Source organism: Scomber japonicus, chromosome 19, assembly GCF_027409825.1.
Source record: "Scomber japonicus isolate fScoJap1 chromosome 19, fScoJap1.pri, whole genome shotgun sequence".
Classification (NCBI taxonomy): domain Eukaryota; kingdom Metazoa; phylum Chordata; class Actinopteri; order Scombriformes; family Scombridae; genus Scomber; species Scomber japonicus.
Window position 1 is genome coordinate 23,348,580 of NC_070596.1, and position 27,293 is coordinate 23,375,872.

The following is a 27,293-nucleotide window of genomic DNA, read 5'->3' on the forward strand; positions in this document are numbered from 1 at the left end:
ATGAAGATTACTTTTATTGAATAATACTTATCATGCTATTAACACAATCAAATAAATAGGAAAGTGTGTACTGAGGTATTAAATAAAGTGAGAAGTAGGGTAATTTTATCATAGATTTCTATCATAGACTGTATAGATTTCTATACAGACTTCTTTTCGCAGCCAGTGGAGTCGCCCCCTGCTGGCCATTAGAGATAATACAGTTTTAAGGCACTTCCTCATTAGTTAATCACGTTTCAACCTCTCAAACAGAAAGATTTACTGCTTTCCTGTGTTTTCATATTATTCTAAATTTTGTTTTGAACTTTTGGTTGAATATTAGAAAATGTATAGGCTACAAAGACATTAGACCTAAATTTGAACTCTTACAACTTTTAGATAAATCTACATTTCACAAACTAAAAATATTAATAGATTCATGAAAAATATCTAATACATTTATTCATAATGGAAAATAATATTTACTTTGTGGCAAAAGAAAGAGACATAAAGAGTGGTACATGTAGGCTAGCTGTGTTATGAGTAATCTTCATTTAATTAAATCACAAAGCTTTAACCTCAAAACCGCTCTCAACATCAACAGTGTACCCAGATTTAATTGTGGATAATTAAACTTGTTGTTGATGGCACTTGATACAATAGGATTGTGGCTATAATTCCCTAGATGAGCTAGAAAAAACACAATACAAAAATATTTACTTTCCAGGCATATTTAATTGGCACAGTAAACACAATACAAAGTATTCAGTGCTCCAAAACACAAGCATGGGCTACCAAATGGAACACAAACAAAAAGTGCAAAAACACACCATTTGGTAGACCTTACAAAGGAAAAGAAGTCTTACTTTGCAAAGCAGATAAAGTAATGGTAAGACTCTCAATAGTTAAAATAGATGTTTTCCTTTTTAAACTTTATTTATATATTCATATATATTCTCTCTAATTCCAACGCGCCATTTCCACTGTACAGGCAGGTTATTCTGGGGCATCAATTCAAAGGTTTGTGGTGGTCTCGTCGCAGAGCACTGCTGGCAGGCAGATGGCATCAAAGCGGTGATTTGTGCCTCTTCAGATTTATCTCATCATTTATCACTCAGGAACAATTAACAAACAAAAGTGGCTTGTTTGACATCTTGACGTATGGAGCATGGGTGGCAAAAAAAGCAAACAATACTTCTAAGCTTCATTCTGTACCACAGCAGGGATTTGATCATTGTTTCCATCAAAAGTCTTCATGGTCATCATATAATCACTCATGATTTTCTGCATCAGATGAATGTTAAACAATGGCTTCGTCCAAAACACAAAAAATGTCATTGTTACTCATACTCATTTGCAGTTAAGGGATTTTAGTCCCACTCAGGCAGAATAAGCTACAACATAGATTTCCAGCTTAAACAAACAAACAAACAAAAAATCTCATTACCTCATCATCAAATATAAAACAAAAATGTTAAAATCACATATGTGCCGTTGAGCAGAGGGGAAATCAGTGGACACACTGTAATTCCTAAAGTCTGACAGTTTCATGATTAAAAAAAGAAAGAAAAAAAAAAACTTTCCCCCAAACTTTTAAAACAATCATCTTAATCCTTTCATTTCGCCACAGCTAACATCAGTATCATTCTCTCAGTGAACAGAAGAGAAACCCGGTTAAGGCCCGAAAAAAACAGGTGATTCTGCATCTTGTCACATTTCAGTCACAAACTCACAGGACAATGTGAATCACAGTATATTTTCATATACAGTAGACAGTGGTTTTACCATCCAGACAACTTCGGGTTTGTAAATCATATCATCATAGGTTTCATTTTTTGGGTAAACTGCTGCTTAGAACCAAGCAGACACTTGTGTTTCCACGAGGTGATTAACTGTAAACTAACAACTTGCGTTAGACACTCTGATCAACACATACAATATATTTACATACATACTGTACTGTGTACTTGCAGTATAACAAATGCACAAGACATCCATGACCTACCTATGCATACGATCACTCAGAAAACAACATTTCGGGTCCCTATCGTCATTTGCTGACAGTTTTGATATTAAACTGGGAAACACTGGGAGGAGTCACTCACTCACTGTTAAAAACAGGGAAACATGCTTTCTGAGCCAACAATGAAAAAGATATATAAAAAAAGAAATGAATCACAGGCACCGAACCCAAACAGTGGCATTCAGGTTAATTCAAACAGTACAACCAGGCAATGAGGGTTAACTGAACAGAAAGGCTGGAGGCTGGGGGGGGGCGTAAGCTGACGCAGCAAACACCCCCGCCACCTCCGGGCTGCCAGCAGAGGGGCGAGGAGGAAGACAGGGCAAGCATGCAGCACACCACAACGCTGAGAGGCCGCCGCCCCGAGCTGTTGCAAAAAGGAGGGCTCAAAGCAGCCAAGGGGTTAGCCTGCGCCGCCTGAGGAGGGAAGGGCTGTGTAGGTGAGGGGTTGAGGGGGAGGAAGGGAGGTGTGGTCAGAGAGAGGAGCAGACACCGATGACAAGACATGAATTTGTGGATGAGGGTGATGGGGAGAAATACCCGTCATCCATCACTGTTTCCCTCCAGTTGATCGTGGATGTATGTTGTGGGAGTGACACTGGTGTGGAGAAAATGGGACATTGCAACACACAAAGACCTTCAGATAACACACGCAAGCATTCGTCTCAAACAAACATAACCAGAAGCACACGTACACATCAATGATTAGCACCTTTTGCTTCCTCTAGTCGGATGAAACCTGAAAACATGGAGCTGATTTTGGTGAGTGTGAGGTTCTTACAGCCCCACGTGTTCACCGACGAATCCTTCTCGAGTCAATGAGTGAGTGAAGACCTCGGATGAAGGTGTTTGACAAGGAGATGGGGGAGGGGGGCTGGTCATTTGTCCCTGGGCTCCTTGCTCGCTGGTCTCCGTCCTGTCTCTGACCACACCCTCTGCCCTTTGTGTGTGTGTGTGTGTGTGTGTGTGTGTGTGTGTTTGTGTGTGTGCGCACAATGGGGCAAAGGTAAGGAAAGGGAGAAGTGGCAGAGCGAGGAAGCCAACAGCCACGTTCATGACCGCGCGATGGTACAAGCGAAGTTAGTTACATTAAGAAGCAAAGCTTTGCTGAAAACAACAAAAAAAGCAAATTGTATACTGTGGTTGTTACTGCTGTATGGGTGTTAAGAATGAAAAGGTTATGGGCACTAAAATTTAGATGGATTTCTCTTAGCGTTGCTTCACACTGCCAGGCTCTGCAGAGGAAGCGCAACACTGCTGATAAGTTTGGGGGGGGAGGGTTTGGGTTTTTTTCTGTAACGGTTTGGTAATTGAGATGCATTTAGATTCAGGTCGTCTTTCACTTTCTCACTCTGACTCTGTGAGCGTTATGAGGAACATGGTGGTTTCTCCGAGGCTGCTTGCCCTGCCATTCCTCAGCCAGCCTCACACTTTTAGGAATCTGCAATTCAAAAAGAAAAGAAAAAAAAACAAACAAACAAAAAAAAATGACAAAAGAAAAGTTAGATGTCACTAAAAGAAAAATGACCCAAATATTCAGATATGGAAAAGAGAAAGAAAGAAGTCATTGCATAGAACTGCTGTAAAAATGACAGCGTGAGTGTAATGTGCACATACTGCATGTGTGACCCAAAGCTGTTTCAACAAATTACTTTAACCTTTCACCTTATTCCACTTTAGCTTTCATCTAGCATGAATGCATAGTTTAGTTTAATTGTAAAGAACAAATCCAGAGAAAATTGATAGTTGCAGAAGCAGTTTTAGATATACTGTACACAATTAGACAAAGCTAATTTCCAATATCGGTCCCTTGATGGACATTGATAGTACAAGCAACCATAAAAAATACATGTTACAGCTTAAAATCAGCGCATGTTAGAATGCAGCCATTTTGCTTCTTCCCAACATGCTGAAATCCAGTCATGACACGGACAAATGCCCCACAAAAGCTGCAGCATGCACCACATTTCCATTCCACCTCTATAAGAATTACCGGAGGCATGAAATGTGTATTTACAGCTCTGCCAAAAACAAAAAAGAAAGAAAGAAATTCTGCACAGCGAAGAACCACATGCTGTGCCGGCAACAAGCCATCAAAGCTGATTAAAAATTGCTAAAGGAGGTTTAACAAAGGCTTGTTTAATGAGTTACGAAAGAGAAGATTTCTGAGTTGATGCCAGTCATGGAAAAGAAGCACAGAACGTCTTTTAGTAGCGCTGAGGTGAACTGACACATGAGGACACGCACGCACACGCCATGCTTTTACTTCAAATGCACCGTTCACAGAGGTGCCTCTTACAAGACGCGTGCAAGAAACCACAAAGCTTTAACGTCATCAGCAGCTCCGTATCGCAGCCCAGTCTCACCATATAGCTTAGTACAGCTAATTCTCAGTCCTTTATTCCTTTAACAACCTGGCCTGGAAAAAAGGACCAGAACAGCTCAACACTATCATTATCAAAAAGGTGGATTTAAAAAAAAAGAAACAAAAACATTTTAAGGTGGCTATTACAGACTAATCTGATCAGTCAGTTTTATAAAATTAACCCTAACAGGGGACAATAATTACTCTCACAACTTTTTCATGTTGTAACAGCACTATGATTTATCTACAGCATGCAGTAGTTGAGGGATGGGGCATCATTTTTATGTAGTTTTTTTTTTCATTGCCTACAAAAATATCTTTTCATATGTGTTCATATTTTACAGCAGATATAAATTACATTTTGCATGATTGCACATCTAGCATGCTATTCTAGTAGGTACAACAAGTGACCAAAACACAATAAGTTGCGTGATGATTCGACTTCCACTTGATGTTCATTGTCGCTTCAGATGGTGCGTACATTCACTCAGCTGACTTATTACCATACCAGCTCAAATATTTGACAGAGGTTGTGGTTCACACTTGCGATTAAAAGCATGTTTATGTGAGTGGAAAATGATCATCTGACATTTTAAAGTCCCCCTCCATTAGTGTTTTTCTCATCTTGTTCCTTCACTTGGATGTTTTGAACTTCACTGTGACACTAGAGGTCTGCTTTCACATTCATCTGCTGAAAGTGGAAACTTTCTCCGTGCTCACTGCAAAACCAAGTTTAAGGCGTGTACATACAAGCATGATGTGTTACATCACAATTAGATTGCAGCCAATTGCGGTCCGGTATTTAGTTTACACAAGTGCAAGTGTGATGTGGAAACTTGAAGCCTCTAGTGCACAGACACTGAGAGTGGAATTTTCAGTGAAGTTGGAGGAGCATTAAAAAATTTGAAATGAAAAAAATTTGCACATTCATAGAATCTGACATTTTAAATGAGGAAATGTAATAATTTAAACTTAATAATTAACTATTTTTGTGGCAAAGCATAAACAAATTATTATTGAAAGTAGAATATTTTATATACATCTTAAACATGTCTGAAGGGGATCTTTAAATCTTAACAATAAATACTTTAAAAAATAGTCAAATACTGTGTGCCAGACATGTGCATGTGATCATTGTTAGTGTGTGATTCTTCCCATCATGCTGAGCTTCAAACTGGGGGTGTCATGTTTTATTTCTGTATGACCACTAGGTGGCACTGCAGTGAACAGCAGATGAGGAACTGCAAGCGTCTTTCCACACACGTTCACACTTTTTGTACACAACATCCAGCTGGCTCATCTCACATCCCTCAACATTATCAAATGTTTTGTTCAGAGCTTAACAACAGTGTACAGTGACCTCACTCTATCCTCCACAACCGTCCCGTCTGTCATGAGGCACAATGGACAAATACTGTATGACTAGTCCTTTCCTCTGGGAGAGACAGGAAAGTGTGTGTGTATGTGCATGGGGAATGGGGCTGTATTATCTTATCTGAGCTACCAATAACAATCTCCGTAAAAACGTCCCCAACTCGTTTAGCAGGTGAATGGAAACTTGCTGACTCACAGGAACAAAAACACACTTGCTAAGTTAAATGTATGTCATAGCACCTTTGGCATTTGTTTCCAAAAAGACCTCGACGTAGGATGTGGGGACGTATCCCTCCTCGTCCTCATTCCTCCGCACTCTTGTCCAGCCATCTCCTTTGTCTTCTTCTATGACGTACAACAGCTCCCCTTCTGCCACTGAGATGGTACCCTCATTATGACCTGAAAGAGGAATGAAGGAAAAAATGAAGCATTATTTTCATTTTTTGTGGTAGGAGATCATAAAATTGCAACCTAACAAGTCAGAGCCATGATGCTGCACTGAAAACAACTGAAAACTGAAAAACAACGACAGTGTTAGGCAGCTCTATTATATTGCTCACAGTCACTGCTTATTGAAACTTCTTTGTTTAATCTGTCCATTAATGAAAAACACATTCTAACATCCCAAATATTAGATGAATATACCAGGAAATATTACATTGTGATTTTCTTTTGTATATCATTACATTATAGATGTACTTCTTTTTCTTTCTATCTGACTGTAGTGCTCAAAAGCTTCAATGATGTAGGCCAGGAAACTGGGCCGCCTGGAGTTGTGAAGTCCCTGGTAGTGATTTAATACGCTGTCTATAATTATTACTTGATTTCTATTATTATAATCCTCGACTATTAGGATCATGCTCATTCCAGCACCAGTAAAATGTAAAATCCTTCCACCAGGGCCTTTCTTAATAATACAGCTGAGGCTAATTCATGTGCTTATCTTCTCATGGAGAGGAGGGGCTCTCTCTTTTCTACTCAGAGAACTGATCCATTTATTCTGGAGATTTCCACACTTATATATCTTTCCAAGGAAGGTCAGAAGCGTTTAGTATCCCTCAAATCGATGAGGGCTCTTTACCAACTCTGGTTTGTGCCCAGCGCTATATCCCAACAGCTTTTTTGAGAATGTGCCAGATTCAATTTTTTTTTAAAATTGTGTACCAGAGAAATGACTGCATTTGTATCCGCTCTCCACCTACACACATTTCCACAGAAAAAGGTTACACCCCTACTCCTCCTCATTGAGAGAAATTATTCATCCACCCTACATCCACGGAAGTCACACGTCTTTTCAATCTGTTTCCACAAATAACCTTAACAGCAGCTGCCGACCAACAAGCTAAATTCAGCATCAGCAGGGTTCATACATTGAAATATCTAGAATCAGTGGAAATTGTTGAGTCTATGTTAAGTTTTGTTGGTTTTATTTGTGGTTATAGTTACCTTCGAAGGGGTACAAGGCTTTGCAGGTGCCGATGGTAGGCAGGGTCTCCTCATCGTCAAACTCATCGTCAAACTCCGGCGTGGTGGAGGTGGGGTTGGGGATGGGTTCGGGGTTGATGTTGGCTTTGACCTGAGTCTCTGAATTCTGCTCCTCTGTGTAGCTGCCATCCGGGCTGCTCAAAGGCCAACACACACACAGTAAATATACTGTGAAAACATACCTAGTCGTCTTCCGAAAAATAAGATGTGCAACTACAAATAGTGGGTTTCATTTACAGAAGCGAGATGTTTGTGTGTTACTAAGAGACTGTCAGAGTATAATATACCTCTCTCTGTCCTGTGCACAGTTGTTGCTCACTGTTGTGTTGTTCTGGGTCTCATAGAGACTTCTCCGTTGTGTATCGCTCTTGGATGGCATCCTCTCCTCAACCTCTGCTAACCAGCCCTGAAACACAAACACACACACCCATTGTGAATGTGTTGGCTGCAGCTTGTCCTTTTTTCCTACATGACTACATGATGACTTGAAATTTATTTGGAGTTCTGCTGAATTATTTTAATCAGTGAACCTTAACAGGAGGAACACCTCTGCTTCACACTCCACTTTGTTTGCCATTTATTTACAAAGTTAAACAAGGACACTGCTCAGGGACTTCTCTCTGCCGGCAACGTCTCCAGCTGCATCACATCTTCTCCTAATATGGATGAGCGGCTGGCTTTTTTGGAAATAACCCAGCTGGAGACGTGTGTTTGAACTTCTCATCGTTTACTGTCTCAGATAAACCAAACAAGATAGCCTCGCCAAAACTAACACTTCACAGAGATGAGAGCTGAGACTGGCACAGAGCTTACCTCAAATTTCTGCATTTCAGACTGGAGCTTCTCGATGTTCTGTCCTATTTCTGTTAGGCGGGGGTCTACACTGGTTGGATCTCCCATTTGAGGATTTTTTATGTAGACATCTTTCATCTTAGTTAGGGCGTCCCTGAGGGAGGTACATATTAATGTCAGTTCAAGTCTTTGCTGCATATTAAAGACATAAACACAAATACTGCTTGCTGTATACGAAAGGGAAAAGCTCTTTAATGCCTAACCCTGAACTTTATCAAGGAATGATATTAAAGATACCTCTGGTCCATCTCTTTTTGAATGTCTTTACTCAGCTCGTCTATCTTTCCTTGCAGCTTCTTCCTCCTCTGTTCTGGGGGCAGGTGGCTGAAGTCCTCTGGCCCGGAGCCCTGAGAGAACAAAAGGGTGGAAGAGAGGCAGGAAAAAGAAACAAAAATGGGAATGAGATGAAGGGAAATAATTAATAATTCAATATTTGTTCTGTTGCTGGGGTTTTGTTTATAACAGGGATCTTTCCTAGTTAGATGCAGTATCTCAGTTTACTGTAAACCCTGTGAAGTATGATTCATTATTATGATAAATGAGTAACGGCTCCACAAATTGAGCTCTTGTTTTGTTTCTTACAATTCACCTGAAGGAGATACTGCAGCTGTACTCTAACACACACTTTCTGACAGCTTGGATGTTTTTTCTGGGTATAGACTAGAGGCCTTTCACCTATTCAGTCTCCACACCTAATCCAGTGCTCTTGATGAATGCATTCGGAATGAAATAAAATACTAGCTACATCCTTTTATTGTTCATATAGTGTTTCAGTGTGAGCTGGCTAATGGGTCTGAATGGATGCTGTCAGACTGTTCTCTGATGGGACTGTGTTTTTCAAAAGGAGACAGGGTAAGTAAAGAGGGTTTTTTAGCTGGCCAGTTATCAGATTTCTTGATGAGAGGGTTTCCAGTATATAAGCACTGAACTGATGAGTCATATTGCTTGGCACTCTCAAAACTTTTTCTGAGGCTTGCTGGACATAATGTGGTTAGTATAGAGGCCCAAAGACGTCAGAATTAAATAAATAATGAAATGAATAACCATATCAAATCATAAATGAACCAATAAATATTTAATTTAATTAATTATTGAAATGCAACTAAAAGGGAACTACCTATAATAAATAAATATTTTTTCTAATAGTGTTACTGGCATTATAAAGATTTCTACAGTTTTTATATATAATTTAAACATTTTCAAAACATCTATAATTCAATAAAATTAACTAAAACTAGTCGTAATAACTACTATTGTTATTATTATTATTGCTTTATATAAATATATCTGTAGAATCTTATGAAAACAAGTACATAAAATAACATTTCTTCATAAGTTGAGTTTTAATCATTTATGAACTTAATTAACAATTTACTGACTGATATGATATTTTACTCTCTTTGTTCATATGACTTTTTACTACATAGTATCTTATTTATTTAATATTTAACCCTTTGGGGCTCCATACATTAGATCTATCATTGATTCTTCAGAGAAAAAAGAAGAATATTGTGTTATTGCACTGTTGTGTTAGTCCTATCAATGAAGAAAACAACATGTTGCGTGAACTGGATAGGTCAAGGCCTGCGTTTGGATCTCATTGAGATGGTTCACAGTGGCACCACAGGATAAAAAACCGCAGGAGCTACAGGCTTGAAGTCAGGATTCACTGCACACGAGCCAGGCCAAACACTGTAGCTAGGTTTCCATGGCAACCTTACCCTTTCTCCCCGTTCCAGCACGCAACACTAAACGGGCATGCAACATAACAAAAATCTGTCAATCACCATGCAGAGACATGCGTCTTTCTCAGTGACAATTTACATTAGTGAAATATTAGTGTTTTCATTCTCTATTTAATCCAAGACTCATTAAAAAACACAATAATCTAAGAAAAAAGTAATTTACTGTATTTCTACATGATCAAATTTAATCAAAGACCAAACTAAAACTATGGGTATTTTTTATGTTCACTATGACTTATTTAGGATGCACAAGAATGTACAGGTCGATTGTCCTGTATTGAATTAAAAAGTTAGTTTACAGGAATAGTTTGACATTTTAGGACATGTGCTTATTTGCCCCCCCCCCCCCCCCCCCCAAGAGACACTCTCGTGTCTATACACTTAATACAAGGCTAGAGTCAACATGCAGTTAGCTTAGCTGAGCATAAAGACTAAAACAGGGGGTCATAACTAGCCTGGCTGTCCAAATATGAACTATTTCATAGGGGGGCTGTGTCTTCCTGCTCACTGTCTTGGACTTCCCAGGGAAACAGTGGAATAAATAGTCCAAGCACATAACTTTTTAGTTTTGTATATATTAAACCAACAGGATATAAAACATGTTAATTAGTGATCTTTTAAGGCGATTGTTGGCAAATTAGCAGATTGATAAAGCAGATTACATTGTGGACAGAGCTGGGCAAGCTGTTTCCTTCTGCCTGCAGTTTTTATGCTGAGCTAAGCTAACTGTATGCAGGCTGTAGCTTCATGTTTAGCATACAAAAACAAGAGCGGTATCGATCTTCTCACCTAAGTCTCAACAAGAAAGTGAATAAGCATATTTCCCAAAAGGTTGAACTATTCCTAAAGTGTCTTATTCTGAGGAAATACTAAGTAATACTTGACATTCTGCTCTTTTGATTGTGATTTGCATACATTATTTTAACAAAACGACATTCCATAAACATAACGTACAGTAAACGGCATGCAGTGTAAGGACGTGAGTGAGGGACTACTACATAAGATCGGATTAGTATTTGTTACAAGGACGTACAATTTGTCGAGACCAAGGACTACGAGACAGACTAAGAGACGGACAGGTAAAACAGAGTAAATCTGATCACCTCAATGAGATTCCGGACGTGGGAATTGAGTGTGATCTGCACCACAGAGACCACACACACACATAGACACACACATTTTGGGAGAGACATGGACGTGAGTACAACCACAACATAAAGACAGACAATAAAATAACATACAAATGAGACAAGGACATGAATCTGAGGTCCATTGTTGTGTCACAGCAAAAGAAAAATTAATAGCTTGGATAAAAAAAATAAAATAAAATTAAGGAGCACAACAAAAACAAAACGGCGTACAGGACGTTATTAACAATGTGTTACTGGGAGGACGTGACATGCGTGCTATGGTCATGCCGCTACGGTCGTGCGGTTATACGGTCATGCTTACCAGCTTGAGAGAAAGCTTCATGGGGGGGAGGAGAGAGAAATGGCGAGGAGCGAGGAGAGAGAAAGAGACAACAGACAAAAGTCAACATTCTGAGAATGTAAAGGCCATTGTTCATTTTCCTTTAAAACAAAAAAAAACTGCTTACATGTAATTTATGATATTGCTTTGCTAAACTTCACCACTTCATGAAAAGAGGGTGTAACGGCTTGAAAGATGAAGCCTTTGGATTTATATGCTCCTATGAAAGTGTTTTCTGTATTAATTTTAACCATAAAGCCCCCACTCTTTTCTAATGTGGTGAAGTCTAACATTTCTAATATGATGGAATTAATGAAAAAATGAGAAATAAGTTGGCTGAAAAAGGAGCCAACCTATTGCACAAGCATGAAGTAAAGGATGAGGGGGGGGAGAAAAAACAATCAATGGGGGGTGACAGATGAAATTAAATGTAGAGGAAGAAGTAGAGGGATAATGACTGCGACAGGAATGAATGAACCCCTTTTACTTCTTGATACCTCTGCTGCCGTTTACAGTGACACGCATGAGACAGCAGATGGCGCCAAAAGCATGTATCACATCAGCCGATCCAAACGTTGTGACATGGAGGCAGATATTGCACACGGACAAGCTGAAGAAACACTTTTGCTCAGGTTGAAAAAATAAAAACCTCAAACATCAAAGCGGAACTGAACAGCATGTTCACTATGAAAACACTACGCACATTCAGGGTCTTTAATACACTTTAAATTAAAGTGGCTGAATGAAGATGTAAAAACAAAAGAGTTAACATGATTTTTTTTAAATAGTGAGTACAGTAGAGAGAGAGAGAACAAAATAAATGGTTGTGGAAGTGTTTTTTTAAACTGTTTTTTCTGATGATTGCTGAGTGACTTCTGAGAGGAGGACATGGTTATGTTTTGAATACAAAGCACAGCAAGAGAGTAGAGAGCAGGTTAACAACCATTGGCTGGTAGAGCCGGAGCAGATGACTCGTAATCCTGTTAGAGGCTCACAGGCTGGTGCACTGAGGAGCTCCACTCAACTTTAGTCCACTAATCAAGTCATCCACCTGGAATTGGTCTCAATATGAGGCATTATGACGCCTCACCCCTTGTATGACCACATTTGCTAGATGTGTGAAACTTCACTTTCAGACCATATTTAGATGTTTTATTTACACTTATTACAGGGCCTTGTTTGGGCCTTGTTTCTCTTTCCTAGAGTGTCATATGTGGATGATGAGGCTATGTAAAAGAGAAATATTTGGCTTTTTAAAAAGTAATCTAATCCACAGATCGACCTAAACAATTTCCAACCACTCAGACAGACACAGATATATAGGTATATTATGATCCTTACAAACAGATAACACTGCTGCAGTATGGTATGCCAGCACACTTAAAGCCCTGCAGGGGTGAATTCTGGATACTGAAGGCTGAATCCAGATCCAAAGTGTTACCAACACCTCTCGCCTAAAGTTACATCCACCTCAGAGTGAGATTTAAAAAAGCGTGGAGGGGAGATTGCTGGGTGGGATGAATTGCATCCTTTCTCGTGCACCCATAATCCTCCACATCCTCAGGTGCTCGTGACACTTTCTGAATTGACCCCTTGGGAGATGCTCGACGGAGGGGAAGCTCCGAAACAGCTGCGGCGACACGGCGTGCAGCGAGAGACCTTGAAGCTGATACATGTGATGTGGGGATGAAGTCATCATCCGATCATTCGTCCTGTTTCTACATGTGTCGGAGCCATGTGATCAGTACTGAGCCAGACACAGACACTAGCCTCCCTTGTGAGGAAATTTCGCCTCGTTAATTGTGAAAACAGTCTCCTCGTACAGACCGAATGTGGTTTACAACAAATTAATATTAATGAGGCTACTGTCTGTGTTGTAAATGGTTTTTTTACTAAACACACGCATGTCTGCAAACGTTCGGCATTCGTTCACGCTTTCCCTCCCACGCACCTGCATTCAGTTCACGTCCTTCACACACACACTTACAACATATTGCCTGGCTTCGAAAGCATATGTGGGTCGGCCAAGAGTCCTCTTCATAAGCTCTTTGTGACAAATGAGCGAGTGCGGGGATTGCTGCTGTGGTGGTCGTCAGAGAAAATACAGCTTTGTCAATTAGAACAGCACTGGCACCTTATACTGTATACCGTCTCACTTGCTCTTTTCCTTCCCACATTACACACATACACGCGCACATACTCTGCACAGCGACTGTGGATGGATTAGACAGCTAATATGCACTACACAAAGGCTCTCCTGCAGGGGTAGACATCCCTCCACTGTGCTGAGAGACACAACTCCCTACCTCCACTGGCAAAACAACCCTAATCTCTAATGCGATTCTACGTTTTCCTTGCAGGAGGTGGGAGAATAATACGATTTTGACTGCAGCTGGGGACAGAATCTCATACAAACTAGTTTTATATCTGACTCTTGCCTTGTTAAATCTTAATAAATACTCTTCCTTCTCAAAATGAGCAAAATATTTCAGCTTTGAAGTGTTGCTAGTTAACTTAGCTTGACCAGATGGATGCAGGCTTGTTTGTGAAAGAGGAATTGCCCTAGCAGCAGCTGTTCAGAGGCATTAGTCCAAACTATCTGTGCCAGTGAGACAGTGAGGCTTGTGTCCCTAAATGACTTGTTGTTATTTCTCTAGATTAACCATGCACCTCTTGTTGTCAATTTAACTAATGTGTGGAAAGTAATTATATTGTAAACTGTACTACAAATTATACCAACAATTATATACATGAAACAAACATAAACAGGTTGCTGTCAGACATGGAGAGGTGTACAAATTCATTAAATGCGTTGTCATGAGTTATGGAAAGAAGTCTTTGATTCTCTAAAAGGGTTTCCTACTCTCATCAAGTTTCTAATACAAATAAAACCCCTCATAACCTCCAAACCTCTGTTCAACCTTTTTCTTGTGCCATATATTTAGCAGAAAGGTCAAACTTGTTTCAGAAAGGTCAAATTTCAATGTTTTTAATCTGTGTACAGTCTAACACAATGGATCTGATTTAACTGTTTTTTATCACCGTTCTCAAGAGCTGTTTCAGCACTTCCGCTTTCAGAAACGTGCGCTTCCTGTTAGATCTGCACTTCCTTTTTTCTGCCGACCTTCAATCATTTCCTCTATGATATACTCGCACACTGCATTGCCACAGTACATTGTTCTTATGCCTTTTCAGACGTCATGTTAGCACCAATTCATATGAATGTTTTTACTTTGAGTGAACACTGCCCTTTCAAAAGACAAAAGTAAACAAAAAACTATATTTGTGGGGGGCCCGGAAGGAACACGTGAGTTACCACCCGTTCCTGAGGTCAGGGAGAGCTGGGGGTTGAAGTGCGTTACGGGAAGGAATGCTCTGACCTGACGTGGCCCAGCAACTCCATTACAGCACAGGCTGGGCTTTGGAACAGGAACTGGTGATGACACCCAGTAAGACCTTTGGGTGGTGCTGATAAAGCCGCCCTCCAGGAAGCCTCCTAAAATTACTGTACTGACCATCTTGCTCCACACAGAGTGACGCAGTCAGCCTGCTGCAATATCCACAACCCATCACTTGATATTGTAAGAGTTATTCCCCTTTTTTTACCTTCTTCTATTGATATTATGTGCAAGACAAAAAATAAATAAAAAAAACACAATCTGCCTCCAGCAAAGACTGCAGAGAATGCACAGGGAGCAACTGCAGTCTCCATGCTATTGCCAAGACTGCTCGGGCGTCTTGCTAATGTCTGTCAAGGGGGCGGGGGCGGGGAGGGGGTGAGAGGGACTGTCGTTGTGAGCACAGAGTTAATATGAAGGATGAAGGGACAAGATGGAGAGACTGCTGGTGAGTCAGACAGTTACTATGGATTCACAGTTATGCGCTACAAAAGCATGCTGTAGAAGCAAAAAAAGCCTGAGCACTGTATGAGTAAGGGTGGGAGGCCTCAAAAATAGTATAATTTTTTAAGGGAGTTCTGAACAGAAAAATGTGAAAATAATATTCCACATTGGCAAATATGTAGGATATTTTTATATTGTGGCCACATTACATCATAAAGTCGTAAAGTGGTAACAATGTTAATGTTCGTTCAGTCACTATATGATAACATGTTGGCTTTACTACCTTAAAAAGTGATGTCACACTAAAGGTCAAGCGTGAATGATTCTATCTTGGTGTTACCTTACTCATACAGTGCAGCAGGTATAGAGCTCGGATACAGGTGTAGGGACGAACATACACACACACACACACGCACACGCACACACATATGCACAAAGCTTGCTAGACACACACACTTACCCCTCGCCTCAGGCTCCGGAGGCAGTGCATTTTGGGTTTGGAGGTCATGAAGTCGTTGAGGCGGTGGGAGAGGGGCTCCTTGTGTTGCTTGGGAGACTGGGGGTCGTTGGGAACAGTAGAGGGTGAGGGCGGGGATGAGGCTGGGGGGGCAGGTGGGGGCTGGTGGGGGGACGTTAACAGGGACATAAGCTACCAGTAAGAGAGGGAGCCGTGACGAGAGAGGAGGAGGAGGAGGAGGAGGAGGAAAAACATGGAAGAAAAAGAAGAAGGAGAAGAAGAAGAAGAAGAAGAAGAAGAAGTAGAAGAAGTGGAAGAAGAAGAAGAAGAAGGGGGCGAGAATCCAACGAAAAAAAGACAGGAAGAAAAGGAGGAGGGAACACAAAACGAAATAAATAAGCCTCCTACAAATATTAAAAAATAAACACACAACAGAAAACCCAAACAGAACATAAAGGATAACTGAAGGAATGTCAAACCTAGCGTATCAGTTGTTATGTTGTGGAACAAAATTAATAAAAACACATAAAACATAAAAAAACAGTTAAAACAAAAAAAAAGAAGAAAACAACCAGAGTGAGTAGGAAGCGTAAAATGTGTTAAAGCAAGCGGCTGCAACAAAGCAAACAGCAAAGAGTTTCAGTCAAAGCGCATGCAGGTTTTGATCCACTTTAGAAATCCTTTCTCTTTTTCTTTTTTTTTTTCTCCTTCTTTTATTTCCCGACCTCATCACATGCCAGCCAGGACCGAGAAATTCACCACATCCCCAAGGACGGACGTGAACTGTGGAATTTGAGGTCGTCATCTGAGGAATCTAATTGCTTATCGCTGTCCTCAAACATCCGCGGCTGCATAATTCATCAACCATTCGTTTTAGGAGTGAGAGAATGAAGCGGTGATGAGTCTTAAGATGCCACACAGTGCGCATGCATGGGCAAGTGATTCAGAGACCCTTATTCTTTCAAAACAAGAGAGTGAAAAAACCAACTAGTGACGCGGGATTCCATAAAAAAACCCTGAGGGGTCTTGAGCTGATTCTGTACGTCAATACTAAAATAGCAGTGTATCGTTCTATTTGTGTGTGTGTTTCTGTTATACTTGCATGCATGTGTGTGCATGTTCAGTGTAAAATACCTCTCTGTATGGCTGTCTGTGCTCCCAAACACTTATAGATATAGAAATGTAATCCTAAGTACATCAAGCACAGATATCAGAAGCATACTGATTGAAATAAGTTTGCCTCATTTTTGTTGAAAGAGTTGAACCACCACTCATCAAGCATTGCACATACTTTCTTCCAGCCTTTCTCTCCTCTCTCTCTCTCTCTCTCTCTCTCTCTCTCTCTCTCACAGACACTCAAAAACTCAATCATGCTTTGATCGAATTTGTTACCACAACAGTGCCACCAGCCCATAAGACAGTCAAGAGTTAATTTTTTTTTGCTGTGCAGGAAACTTAAGGAGGCTACTCAAAGGCTGATCACCAGTCAATGGAAAAATGGCGCAGGGAAAACTGTTATTTCAAGATTCAACAACAGCGAGTTAATATCTGCCAGTTGAGTCCATCCACAGAGTGAAGGCAGAAATGCATTAGTTTGTGTTACAGAGGGGGAGGCTCCATATTGGCGGGGGGTGATTGCCGGGGGAGGAGGAAAAAACGGGTGGCAAATGATAACAACAAAAAATTGCAATACTAACAGTGAACTAGCAACAAATTTTCTTGAGCTCAACAGAAGTCTACACAAAATGAAGCTAAATCAAATACAAAAACCACAATTAACAGTGTGACAAATACTACAAATGTAACATTGAACACATATTTTACTGACACCCTAGCCCCACAGAGAATATGCTGAAAAAGTGCAAGATGACCTCCAGGTGAGGAAACACCTGCAACACAAGTGACCTAAAACCAGCGAGGCTTTGCTGCACATTCGAGTGAAACGAGACTCTGCCTTAAGTGTGCATTCATGTGTTACCTTGTTCTTGTTCTTAATGAAAGGCCACAGTTTGGTCTTGGTTTTGCCAGCAGGCTTCTCCTTGCCCTCTCTGGCGTTGGAGAGGCTGGTGTCGGACGCCGTCCTCTTCATGGCCTGGCCGTAGTCCTCAAACTCCACGTCTCCCGGGGGCTCGAACCCGGACTTATAAGATTCCACCACCTGTTTCGAGTCCTGAGGGGGGTGAACAGCAGTTGCAGCAATCAGGAACAGCTTTTATCCTTGATACATTCTTATTTATTTCATTAATTTAAGTTTTAGCAGAAGAATCATAACCTGCTAGGCAATGAGGGACTGCAACTAACTTGTTTAATCTATGTGCGGTTCACAAAATGTGGGGAAAAAAGGTTCAACCCAAGTTCTGAAAGCCCATTGTTACTCTTCAAAGTATATTGTTCTGTCTGACTAACGGTCAAAAACCCAAAGATAATCAATTTGTTAGCACAGAGGAGTATTACATCCAGAAAATATTCACATTTGGGGAGCTGGAACCAGTGAATTCTTGCCTAAATCATTGCAGATTCATTTTCTGTTGAGTGACTGGTCGATTCATCAGAATCAGTGACTTAAAGTGGAACCTCTGCATGTTTCCTGTTTGTTGAGATTATCTTGCTAATCAGCAGGTCTGCTGATAAGATGCAACACAATAGCGGACCTGGTGACTCTCTTGTTTATTGTCGTCTTTCTGATAACAGTTCGTGAGTGTGACATGAAAGGAGAGGGACAGACGCTGTCGCAGTAGTCACAGTAGTCACAGTAGAGGAAAGGAAAAGACCTAAATCTGTCAGACAGGAGTTATGACAAAAACAATGAGGTCAAGTCATAGCCGGGCTCATCAGGCACAGGAAGGAGCACATTAATCAAATGTAGTTTGTGCATATGTGAGCCGATAAGGGGACAAGGGTCCCGTTGGAGATTAGGAACGGGGGTCATAAGATCTGCTGTTGTATGCTGTATACATGAGACAAGAAAAAGGGACAGAGAGAGGGGAAAGAAAACATGTGACACCCAGTTAACTGCAGAAGCCAGTCACAGGCTGGAGTCATCTCCTTGGAGCTAGGCCACACACACAGTTAAGAGACACACACACACACACACACACACACACACACACACACACACACACACTATGCAATCCCCGCGGATAGTCTTGTTTTTGTCATGCGGCAGCCAGCCAGCATGTGACATCTCAATATACGTATCACACTGCTCGTTTTCTCTTTTACGAACCCAAATAATAAACAATAATGAGTCGTGGGATAAATAACCATAGACGACGAATGCAGATTAGCTTTAAAGCCTGTACATGCAGAGGCTTCACAATACAGGAAGTTCAGTGGTTCACTTCCTCTTGTTTCCAGAAGAGGTGCAGGTATTAAATTTAATGGACTGCAGTGATGCTTGCTCTGCAACCACGCCTGACAGTGAACACTCAGCAACACTCTCAAGAAAGTGTGTGTGTGTGTGTGTCAGGAGTGGACTGTTCTTTGGAAGAAGGCCGACACAGCCTATAAGTAATGCATGGCTCTTGAATCGTCTCCTCCTCAGTTTAAACCGTTTTCCTCTGATTTTCAGCATCAGCTAAAGATGAAAAATCAGACTGGAAATCATTCATTTACCATTTGCAGCCTTAAGGGGAATTATAATATGTATTTTTAAGTGACACAAAGGCCTCTCCTGTTCATGGGGGAAATACTGTATAGTCTTACTGTAAAAGGGAAGTCAGCACATAAATTGAGTCATTTAGTTTAGCTCTTCTCTTTGTAACAACCTCCCACAACACTTTGCCGTTCACAGGTGAGCCATTTTTATTTTTAACGAGTCGACTCAGAAGAACCTACACACTGGCACACTTGTTACCCAAGTTAGATCCCAGTGTGTAGCGTGTGGGTTGTGGGTTGTCACTGACACCCCTAGCTGAGTGAGTAACATGTCCATTAGTGCGTGTATATGTAAATCTATATACTCACAGTCTTGGGCTCGATTGACTCAGCGGCTTTCGTCATTCCATCTAAACATTTCCCCACGATGGGAAGAACTTGGCGGTCCACGTCTGCGAACGTCTTCATGCACACTCCTATCCTCTCAATTCTTTTCTCCTCCATGTCTTGAAGTTTCTACATCAAAAAAACAAGTGTGAAGTGTTCATTCATGATTAGATTTAAGGCTTAATTGTGTTATGGCATGAGGGTTGCACTGAAAATGAGTATGGGTCATCAAGAGAAAACATCTGTCAAATCTCTTACGCACTTTCCATCTTTTATAACTTTGACCTTATTTAATAAAAGAAGAAACAAAAACACACAAAAAAAGCAAAAACCAAAAGAGTACTAATCATGTTTGCATTATAAACCTTAACAATCTGTAACACACAACAATAATACTTCTACAAAATAGCTTGTACAGAATAACTGCACTCTTAATAATTATGGCTTAATGCCCTCAGTGTTTACCACATGTTGAGAATGTATTTTTAGTAGTCCACCCAGAGGGGAATTGGGGGTTGGTGGGTTGCAAACGGCATTGAATTCACAAGCTAACTAATGATTGCACCGTTCTGGCCAGCTTTTCAGCTAGCTTGCAATTTCAGCTACATTTGCGCGCATAGTGTTGAAAGAAGAAATAATAAACACAAAATGCAAAAATAGGGTGGAGGCAATCCTGTTTGGCTGGGCACCTTAAATAAATTCTGCTCTCTGGGAAACACCAATCTGTTACTCTAAAATATTAGATTTCTCATACGTAAAAATATACAGTGTTATTTCATTTACCTGGAATATGTTAGGGATAATTGTATAGTAATGTTCATTCTGTTCCTGGTTGAACTTCTGCAGGTAGGCGGAGTAATCGTTCTTACTGTCAGAAGCCATCTGGTGCCTCATCTGAGCTTGCTGTCGTGCCTGGAGGAAAACAGAAAGAAAACACAAACATGAACATCACAGATACGCTCTCCTCACTAAATCTCAGTGTCCCATGATTAACACATACATATGGGTTACACACACACACACATACACACATACAGCCAGAGCATTTGAGGGACACATTTGTGCATTAACGTGTACTCATGCATGCACTCGTGTACACACATAAACATAGAGCTCGTGGATGCACGGTCACAGGTGCAAATCTGAGTCGGGCAGCAGCAGCAGCAGTATCAGCAGCCACTGGCATTAAGACTATATGTGGGCCAGGCCAAACAAGCAAAAAAAGGGAGACGACAGCCTGCACTGGCTGCAGAATGGAGGGATTTGGATTTGACTGCCCTCCCGGTCTGGTCTATCTCTACAGTCGATAATGTTGATTATTCTAAGCTAGTTCTTTCTCAGAGAGGGAAGGCAGGCAGTCAGAAACGCAGCAGGAGCAGCCTATTACAGATCCATGGCAAGCAGATGGAGATGAGATTATCTCAACTAGACAGCATGTGGGGTGTGTGTATGTGTGTGTGTGTGTGTGTGTGTGTGTGTGTGTGTGTGTGTGTGTGTAGCTGTAGCTAAGCACTCGTATCTGTTTCCTCTTTCCATCAGATCCGAGGCCTGTCCACACACAAACACTGGTTTCATTGGGTCTATTACAACGAGTCGTCTTATGATGATGATTGCAGTCCACTCAAATGTAAATGAGCATTAAAAAAACTGCAGCCATATAACTGTGTGGGGCAGTTGAGGGAACATAACCCTGCATGGGTCTCAGTCCTGAGGGAAGAGGGCTTCATCCAGTTTTCACCCACACACCAATCTGCGGCAGTCTCTCGCTCTCGCAGACATATGGGTAAGTAATAGATGACATAACAGAAAGAAAAGGAGGACATCAGAGAGGAGACACTCGGGCAGACACAAAGGTACATTATTCCCAGCGCAGGGAGGGATGACAAATAATACCTTGGTGGAAAATGATAGTCACAGCTTACAGAGAAGGAATGCGAGCTCCAGAGAAAAGCTAAAAAGCACATGTGAAAGTCCAGCTGTTTGGTTCTACGTGCAGCCTGTGCACATGCATTCACGGGCATCTGCTATACTGGTAAAGGTGCATGCAAAATGTGCTAGGAAAGGATGAGGGTACACAACATCGCCATGGTAACCAGGTGGATAAGACAAAAAAACCTTGTAGCAAGCTGCCGTGCCTGTAGCCACATCACATCCTGTTGTCATTCTCTGGAAATAACCTTTACGTTTTGCTGTCCCTCACTCTATATATTTATATATAGATGTATATTTATATCTATCTATGACACACAAACACAAATTACAGCTGCTGCCTTACACAACATGTTTCTTCACCTTTATTGTTCTTACATCACACATATAAACTTCAAGTGTTCGGCAGATGACAGCGAGGCAAGCGACAGTTAAGACAGGACGGGGCGTGTTAACGGTGACCTGGTTGAGACTCTACAGCAGTGTGTGTCTGTGTATGTATGTGTGTGTGTGTGTGTGTGTTGAGACACAAGTCAAGACAGTGTGTGTTCCCACAGATATAACAGATTCTCTGTCCGCTGAACCTACCTTGTGGGAACTTCGCTTCAAGGCATAGCATAAGATAAATATACAAAAAACACACACACACATACACACACAGAAAGGATTGTTAGCCGTTTCCAGCTAAACAAGAAGTTGCCATAGATGCACTTCCTGGACCTCCATGCGTGTCGTCACTCGTATGGGGAAGTATCACAGTAAACAAACGCACAGTCACCACTAAACACTCGTACTGAGAGCTGCTGTCTTATACTATTAGTAGAGGCAGAGCAGAAGTGGAAATGAGGGCATTTGGTTGTTTTTCTAACACTTCATGATTGAGGATGTCCAGAGAAGTCAGTAAGTGTCTGGGAGGGCAGTCGGGGTGGGGGGTGGGGGGGTTCCTCAGAAAACCAAAAAGGCTTTGTGGACATCTGGGCTGTGAATCTAAACCCCAAATTGAGGGATTTGTTTGCCAGTAGGAGGAGAGGGAACAGTTAGAGGTTTGCAGAAGCTTCGCAGAATAACCACAAAACCTCAGCTCAACAAGCAGCTCTTCATATTACAGAGAAGAGCCGCTCCTGAAACTTCACTTGTCAACGTACGGTCAACTATCAACTGACAGTTTCTCTGTCTGTCTGTCGAGTAACTTTGTTGAGAAAGTTCAATGGTTTAACTTATCAAATCTTAAAGTGACCTTTACAGTAGTACTCAAGCTGCAGAATACTAATGACCCCTATACACAAGTAAACACATAACTATACCTAACAAACATGTATCAAATGTCTTCTCTTTCCTTTTTCTCCCAGCATGCCTCTGTTCTCTCCCAGTGTTTCCCCTATAATTTTACAGGCCTGTCCCCAGTCAAAAGAAGTCTTATTTTGACAGGGGTTTCCATGGGGAGCTCAAGCTTATTTTTACACAATAAATGCAGCGTATTAAATCATCTTCTCCTTGTGATCTGAGCACCTGGTCTCTTTGGGGTTTTTTTGGGTGAGTACCACCACGCCTGAAAAAAATTCTAGGGGGAAACTCTGAGTGATGATTCATATCCAAACACAAACAAGGCTGAGGTTGTCACATGTCATCCCTTATGGTCATAAATACTCTGTAAAGGCCCTCTGAGTAATGAAAGGAATATTCCCACCGCAGAGAATAAAACCCACACGGAGATGTAAAATCTGTTTTTTGAGTGACCTAAACATCAACTGAGCACTCTAAATGTCAATTAACTTTGATTTCATTTCAACCCGATGTAGTACATGTTAAGATAGAAGTGTACAAGCATGTGTGTACGCTAATTTTTACCGACCTTAAGAATGAAGAGCAAGTGAATGTATAAAAATCATAGAGAGACACACAGGAATGAAACACACACATTTGCTCTCTCTCTCTTTTTTTTTTTTACACATCCACACATTCACTCATATTTTCTAGAATCTAACCATAGTTGATGTGTCACAGATACAATAAGTGAAAACATACACTGGTAAGTACCTGTTAGAAAAACAAAGAGAGGAATTTTTTAAATGTGTCTCTAGAAAATTCACCTTAAACATTCATTGGACTTCACGCTTTTCTATTCCATTTTCATCATTCTGAACAAATGGAAATGTGAGTAGGTGAAAACCAGAGCTACGGTCAGTCCAAACACCCACACATAAGGAATAACAAATGAGAAAAAGCTAATATTTTTGAGGTTATCTATAAATACATCGGAGAGAAGGGCGAGATACGGAAAAGCATACATATTAATTCTGAATGTAAGCGCTGATGGCGATGCTTTCCACAGCATCTTATTTCATATATAGTGTGCTTGAGTAATGTATAAAGACTGATGTGCAAGTCTTAACTGCATACTAAGTTACACAGTGACTTTTTATTTTATTTTTTAATTTATCCTGTCGTTAACCTCATTTACAAGAGGTTTTCATGACATAGACGTCGCCAAGTTACATAAAAACATCCAGTGCAACAACACAGTATGAGAAATATGGGGGAGACCAAATCTGACTATTTAAAACAATTACATTCCCCATGAATCATTTTTAATGTGATGCTTGAATGCCTGAATGTTACCAGATGAAGTTTATCTAGTAAATTTTAAATTAAAAGGACTGTGAAGGATTTTGCTTTGTTTTTCCATTAACTACAATTCTCATATTGCTGCTTAATATTTGCTAATGCATAATAAACTCGTTCATTTCACCGTTAGTATCCATTTAACTACAGCTTTAAAATCACTTTGATAATATGTAGGTAATCCCTCAAGAAAATTGTGTATTCTGTAATAAATGTGTGGTTTTATCTGAGAGTAAGGTATCAAAATGCTTCACCAGCTATTGGGTCATACAATCAAACCTAAAAGAAAAATTAAAGGAGGAAAAAAGATGGACAATGTAAAAAAAGATCATCATCAAATTTGGTAGTTTCTTGCATTAATGATGTAGCTGTTCTGCACCTTAAACAAACCTTATAGCACCACAAGGGATTGAACCAAAATCATTGATTGAATAGCCTGAACTGATACTAAAAGTTCATAGGAAACGGTCATTCAATATGTAAATAATACACAGGTCGATGTTAACATAGCCATGGTCCTTGAGAATTAAGTGACCTGGGCATTTCTGAGGCATCTGTCATATTAAGGAACTGTTTACTTTATCATTTTACACAAACAGTGAAACTAACTCAAACAAAAAGACACAGCTGTGTTTAATTTCCATAAACTGAATCTTGTGTATTGCATAAGGCCTTTTATGCTCCAATCAATGAATTAACTGTAATCACAGACAACACAGCTCTTGTTTGAGGACTAGTTTCTTGAGCTGCTGTGCCGGGTCTTTCCAGTCGAGTTCAGTGTTAGCTCTTTGGCTGTGCGTCCAGAGTGCAGAAAGACTCTTTATTCCAGCCTGTATTTGCATAATAATCGGGTCTGAACTGTGTCAACTCTGAGCCTTAGCTCTGCTCCAACAGCTGATGATGCAGCAGGAGCACGCGCTGCTGACCCATGATGCCTTGCGGGCGTGGGAGCTGTGTGGGTTAAAGGCTGAGTTTTTCAGGGTTCTTTTAATTGGTTATGACAACAGGAAATTACATCAGCTAACAAGCCCAGAGGGGATCTGGTCCACGAGTCCTGAGAATCTGATGGGGATCGCGGCATGTGCTGACTTATTTCAAAGGCAAAGTCACAGAAACACGAAATTACATATTTAGATTTGACATCATGAAAAAAAGCAAAGCCAACACACACACACACACACACACACAGACACACACATACACACACACACACACATTGCTATGCACACACAGTCCTCTCTGTTGCTAAGGCCTGTACAGCACAACAGTAGCGTGTTTGGTGGCTGCACTACAGTGATAATGAGGACTCGTTGCTGCTATCAGCTTTGATTAGCAGCAGATCACTGTGCTGCTGAGACAATGCCAGCTTTTACTCACAGTCCCTGGCATGAAACACACGGTCAGTCAATCGTCGCTGTCTTTCAGGGCTCAGTGGAATGAGAAGTCAACGCTGGGGGCATGGTATAGGGGGAGGAGGAGGAGGAGGCAATGTAAAAGAAAATGGCGAAGGGGAAACTGGCGGGTGCTTGGGTGGGCGGGTGAGTGAAGAAAAGCCAGGCAATCGACACAAAGGGTACGGGACAAGCTTGTGCGATTGGTGGTTTGCTACACGGGGAGTGAGATGACACGTACCTTTTCCACGTCAGCCTTAGTCACGTTAATGTCGGCATCCATCTTCTCAAAGTATTGCTGTGCTCTGTCTGCCTCTTTGCAGTCCCTCTCGAACCTTCTTTTACACTGAAAAACAACAGAGATACAAACTTAGTCATTGCATCAGTCATTTCCTGCCATTAAACACAGCATAAAAACACTATAAAAATATCTCCTCATAATGTGTGTAATGTGACCTTTTTAAATGCACAGCAATGGACGTCATAACATCTATGTATGCGTCATATACATTTCAGAGGTCAGTTAATGTCGCTGACACGGCCGTGGGGTCTGTCAAAATCTGCAGGGTCCAGATTAAACAAATGTTCATAGTGGTCATTTGTGTACAGAAAAACAAGCATTCATCCAACCCTCCTTCGACCCCTCCAAGCTGAACAATCAGTGTTTGTCGGGCCAGCGTGCACTCTGAACTGTGCCTATCTGCCCTGCACACAATGGGATCATTGAATGCGGCAGAGAAGTTGAGGAGGACAAGGCAGTTATGCATCGCTCTCTCACTCATTCTCTACCCCTCGTCAAAGGGGCCAGGCGGAGATAAGAAGTGGTGCTCTGTGCTATCTCTCCCTTTTTTTTCTGCTCCTTCACTAAAGCAAAATAAACACTCCTGGATCTGCTCTTATCTGGCTTTTTGACAAAACTACATTATGCAGTGATGTGAAACAGCCTAAAATTTGATCTACGACTAATGGCTAAAACACACCCAACAAGTGATTCTCCAGTATTTCAATTTCGGAGGACGTGATCTCAAGATATTTTTTATTTATACCTCAGGCAGTATTGTGTGATAATTATCTCATTGAGGCTTTATCTTCACGCATTCTTAACATTGTCAGCCCGCAAATTAGAGTACGGATGACATACTCTACATAATACAATAACACTGTTGTTAAAGTTACAGCTTTAACAACCTTATTTATATTGCACAAGTCCTTCTTAATTCAAGAGGCTTCCTTATCATCCTATACTTATAAAGTTTGTCTCCATCTTTAGCAAAAGAAATGACACATTGATGGAGGTTCTTGGTGAAGACAGAACAGGAGGTCCCTCAGGGCTGTTATTTCTTAGTACAGACAGACAGTTTGCCGCCTCTTGCATGTTGCTTCTTCAGTTTAACATGTAGCCTTCCTAAAGCAGCTGTTGGAACATGTACTTTAGAAGCATGCTGTGCTGATATTGATCACCAACAATCATTATTCAGGTCATCATTACTCTTTACTTTTTATCCAATTATTCTGCAATGTTGGACCTTCATGTCTTAGATGTATAATTTAAGGTACACGTACATAGCATACCTAAAATGTAAGTGCTTTTGAATGGTGTTCACTCTCTTCTTTTGGACTTATCTCTTAGCTTCTTTTTTGCTATCTTATTATTTATAGTTTGTTCTTTATATTCTTACATTATATGTTGTTATCGTCACTGTGTGTAATGCTGCTGCTGCACTGTAATTTCCCAGCTTGGGATCAAAAAAAGTCTATCTATCTACCTACCTACC

The 27,293-nt window shown here is 40.8% G+C and overlaps 1 protein-coding gene across 9 annotated transcripts in view; it reads right to left on the reverse strand.

The window, feature by feature from the left end:
• Positions 1–694: 694 nt before the first annotated feature.
• The window catches only part of LOC128380757 (formin-binding protein 1), a 61,101-nt gene continuing 34,502 nt past the window's right edge, over positions 695–27,293 (reverse strand). For 2 of the 9 annotated variants that reach the window (XM_053340651.1, XM_053340648.1), the window contains exons 6-16: positions 25,760–25,864; positions 20,360–20,488; positions 19,559–19,705; positions 17,571–17,762; positions 15,596–15,784; positions 10,927–10,962; positions 8,316–8,425; positions 8,040–8,172; positions 7,514–7,632; positions 7,188–7,363; positions 5,962–6,140 (exon numbers count right to left, since the gene is read on the reverse strand). In XM_053340651.1, coding sequence (XP_053196626.1) covers positions 5,962–6,140; positions 7,188–7,363; positions 7,514–7,632; positions 8,040–8,172; positions 8,316–8,425; positions 10,927–10,962; positions 15,596–15,784; positions 17,571–17,762; positions 19,559–19,705; positions 20,360–20,488; positions 25,760–25,864 — 1,515 coding nt within the window. Of the gene's footprint in view, positions 3,444–5,961; positions 6,141–7,187; positions 7,364–7,513; positions 7,633–8,039; positions 8,173–8,315; positions 8,426–10,926; positions 10,963–11,275; positions 11,291–15,595; positions 15,785–17,570; positions 17,763–19,558; positions 19,706–20,359; positions 20,489–25,759; positions 25,865–27,293 lie in introns of those variants that run through there. The other 7 variants (XM_053340650.1, XM_053340652.1, XM_053340649.1 and 4 more) reach the window with 7 other exon arrangements.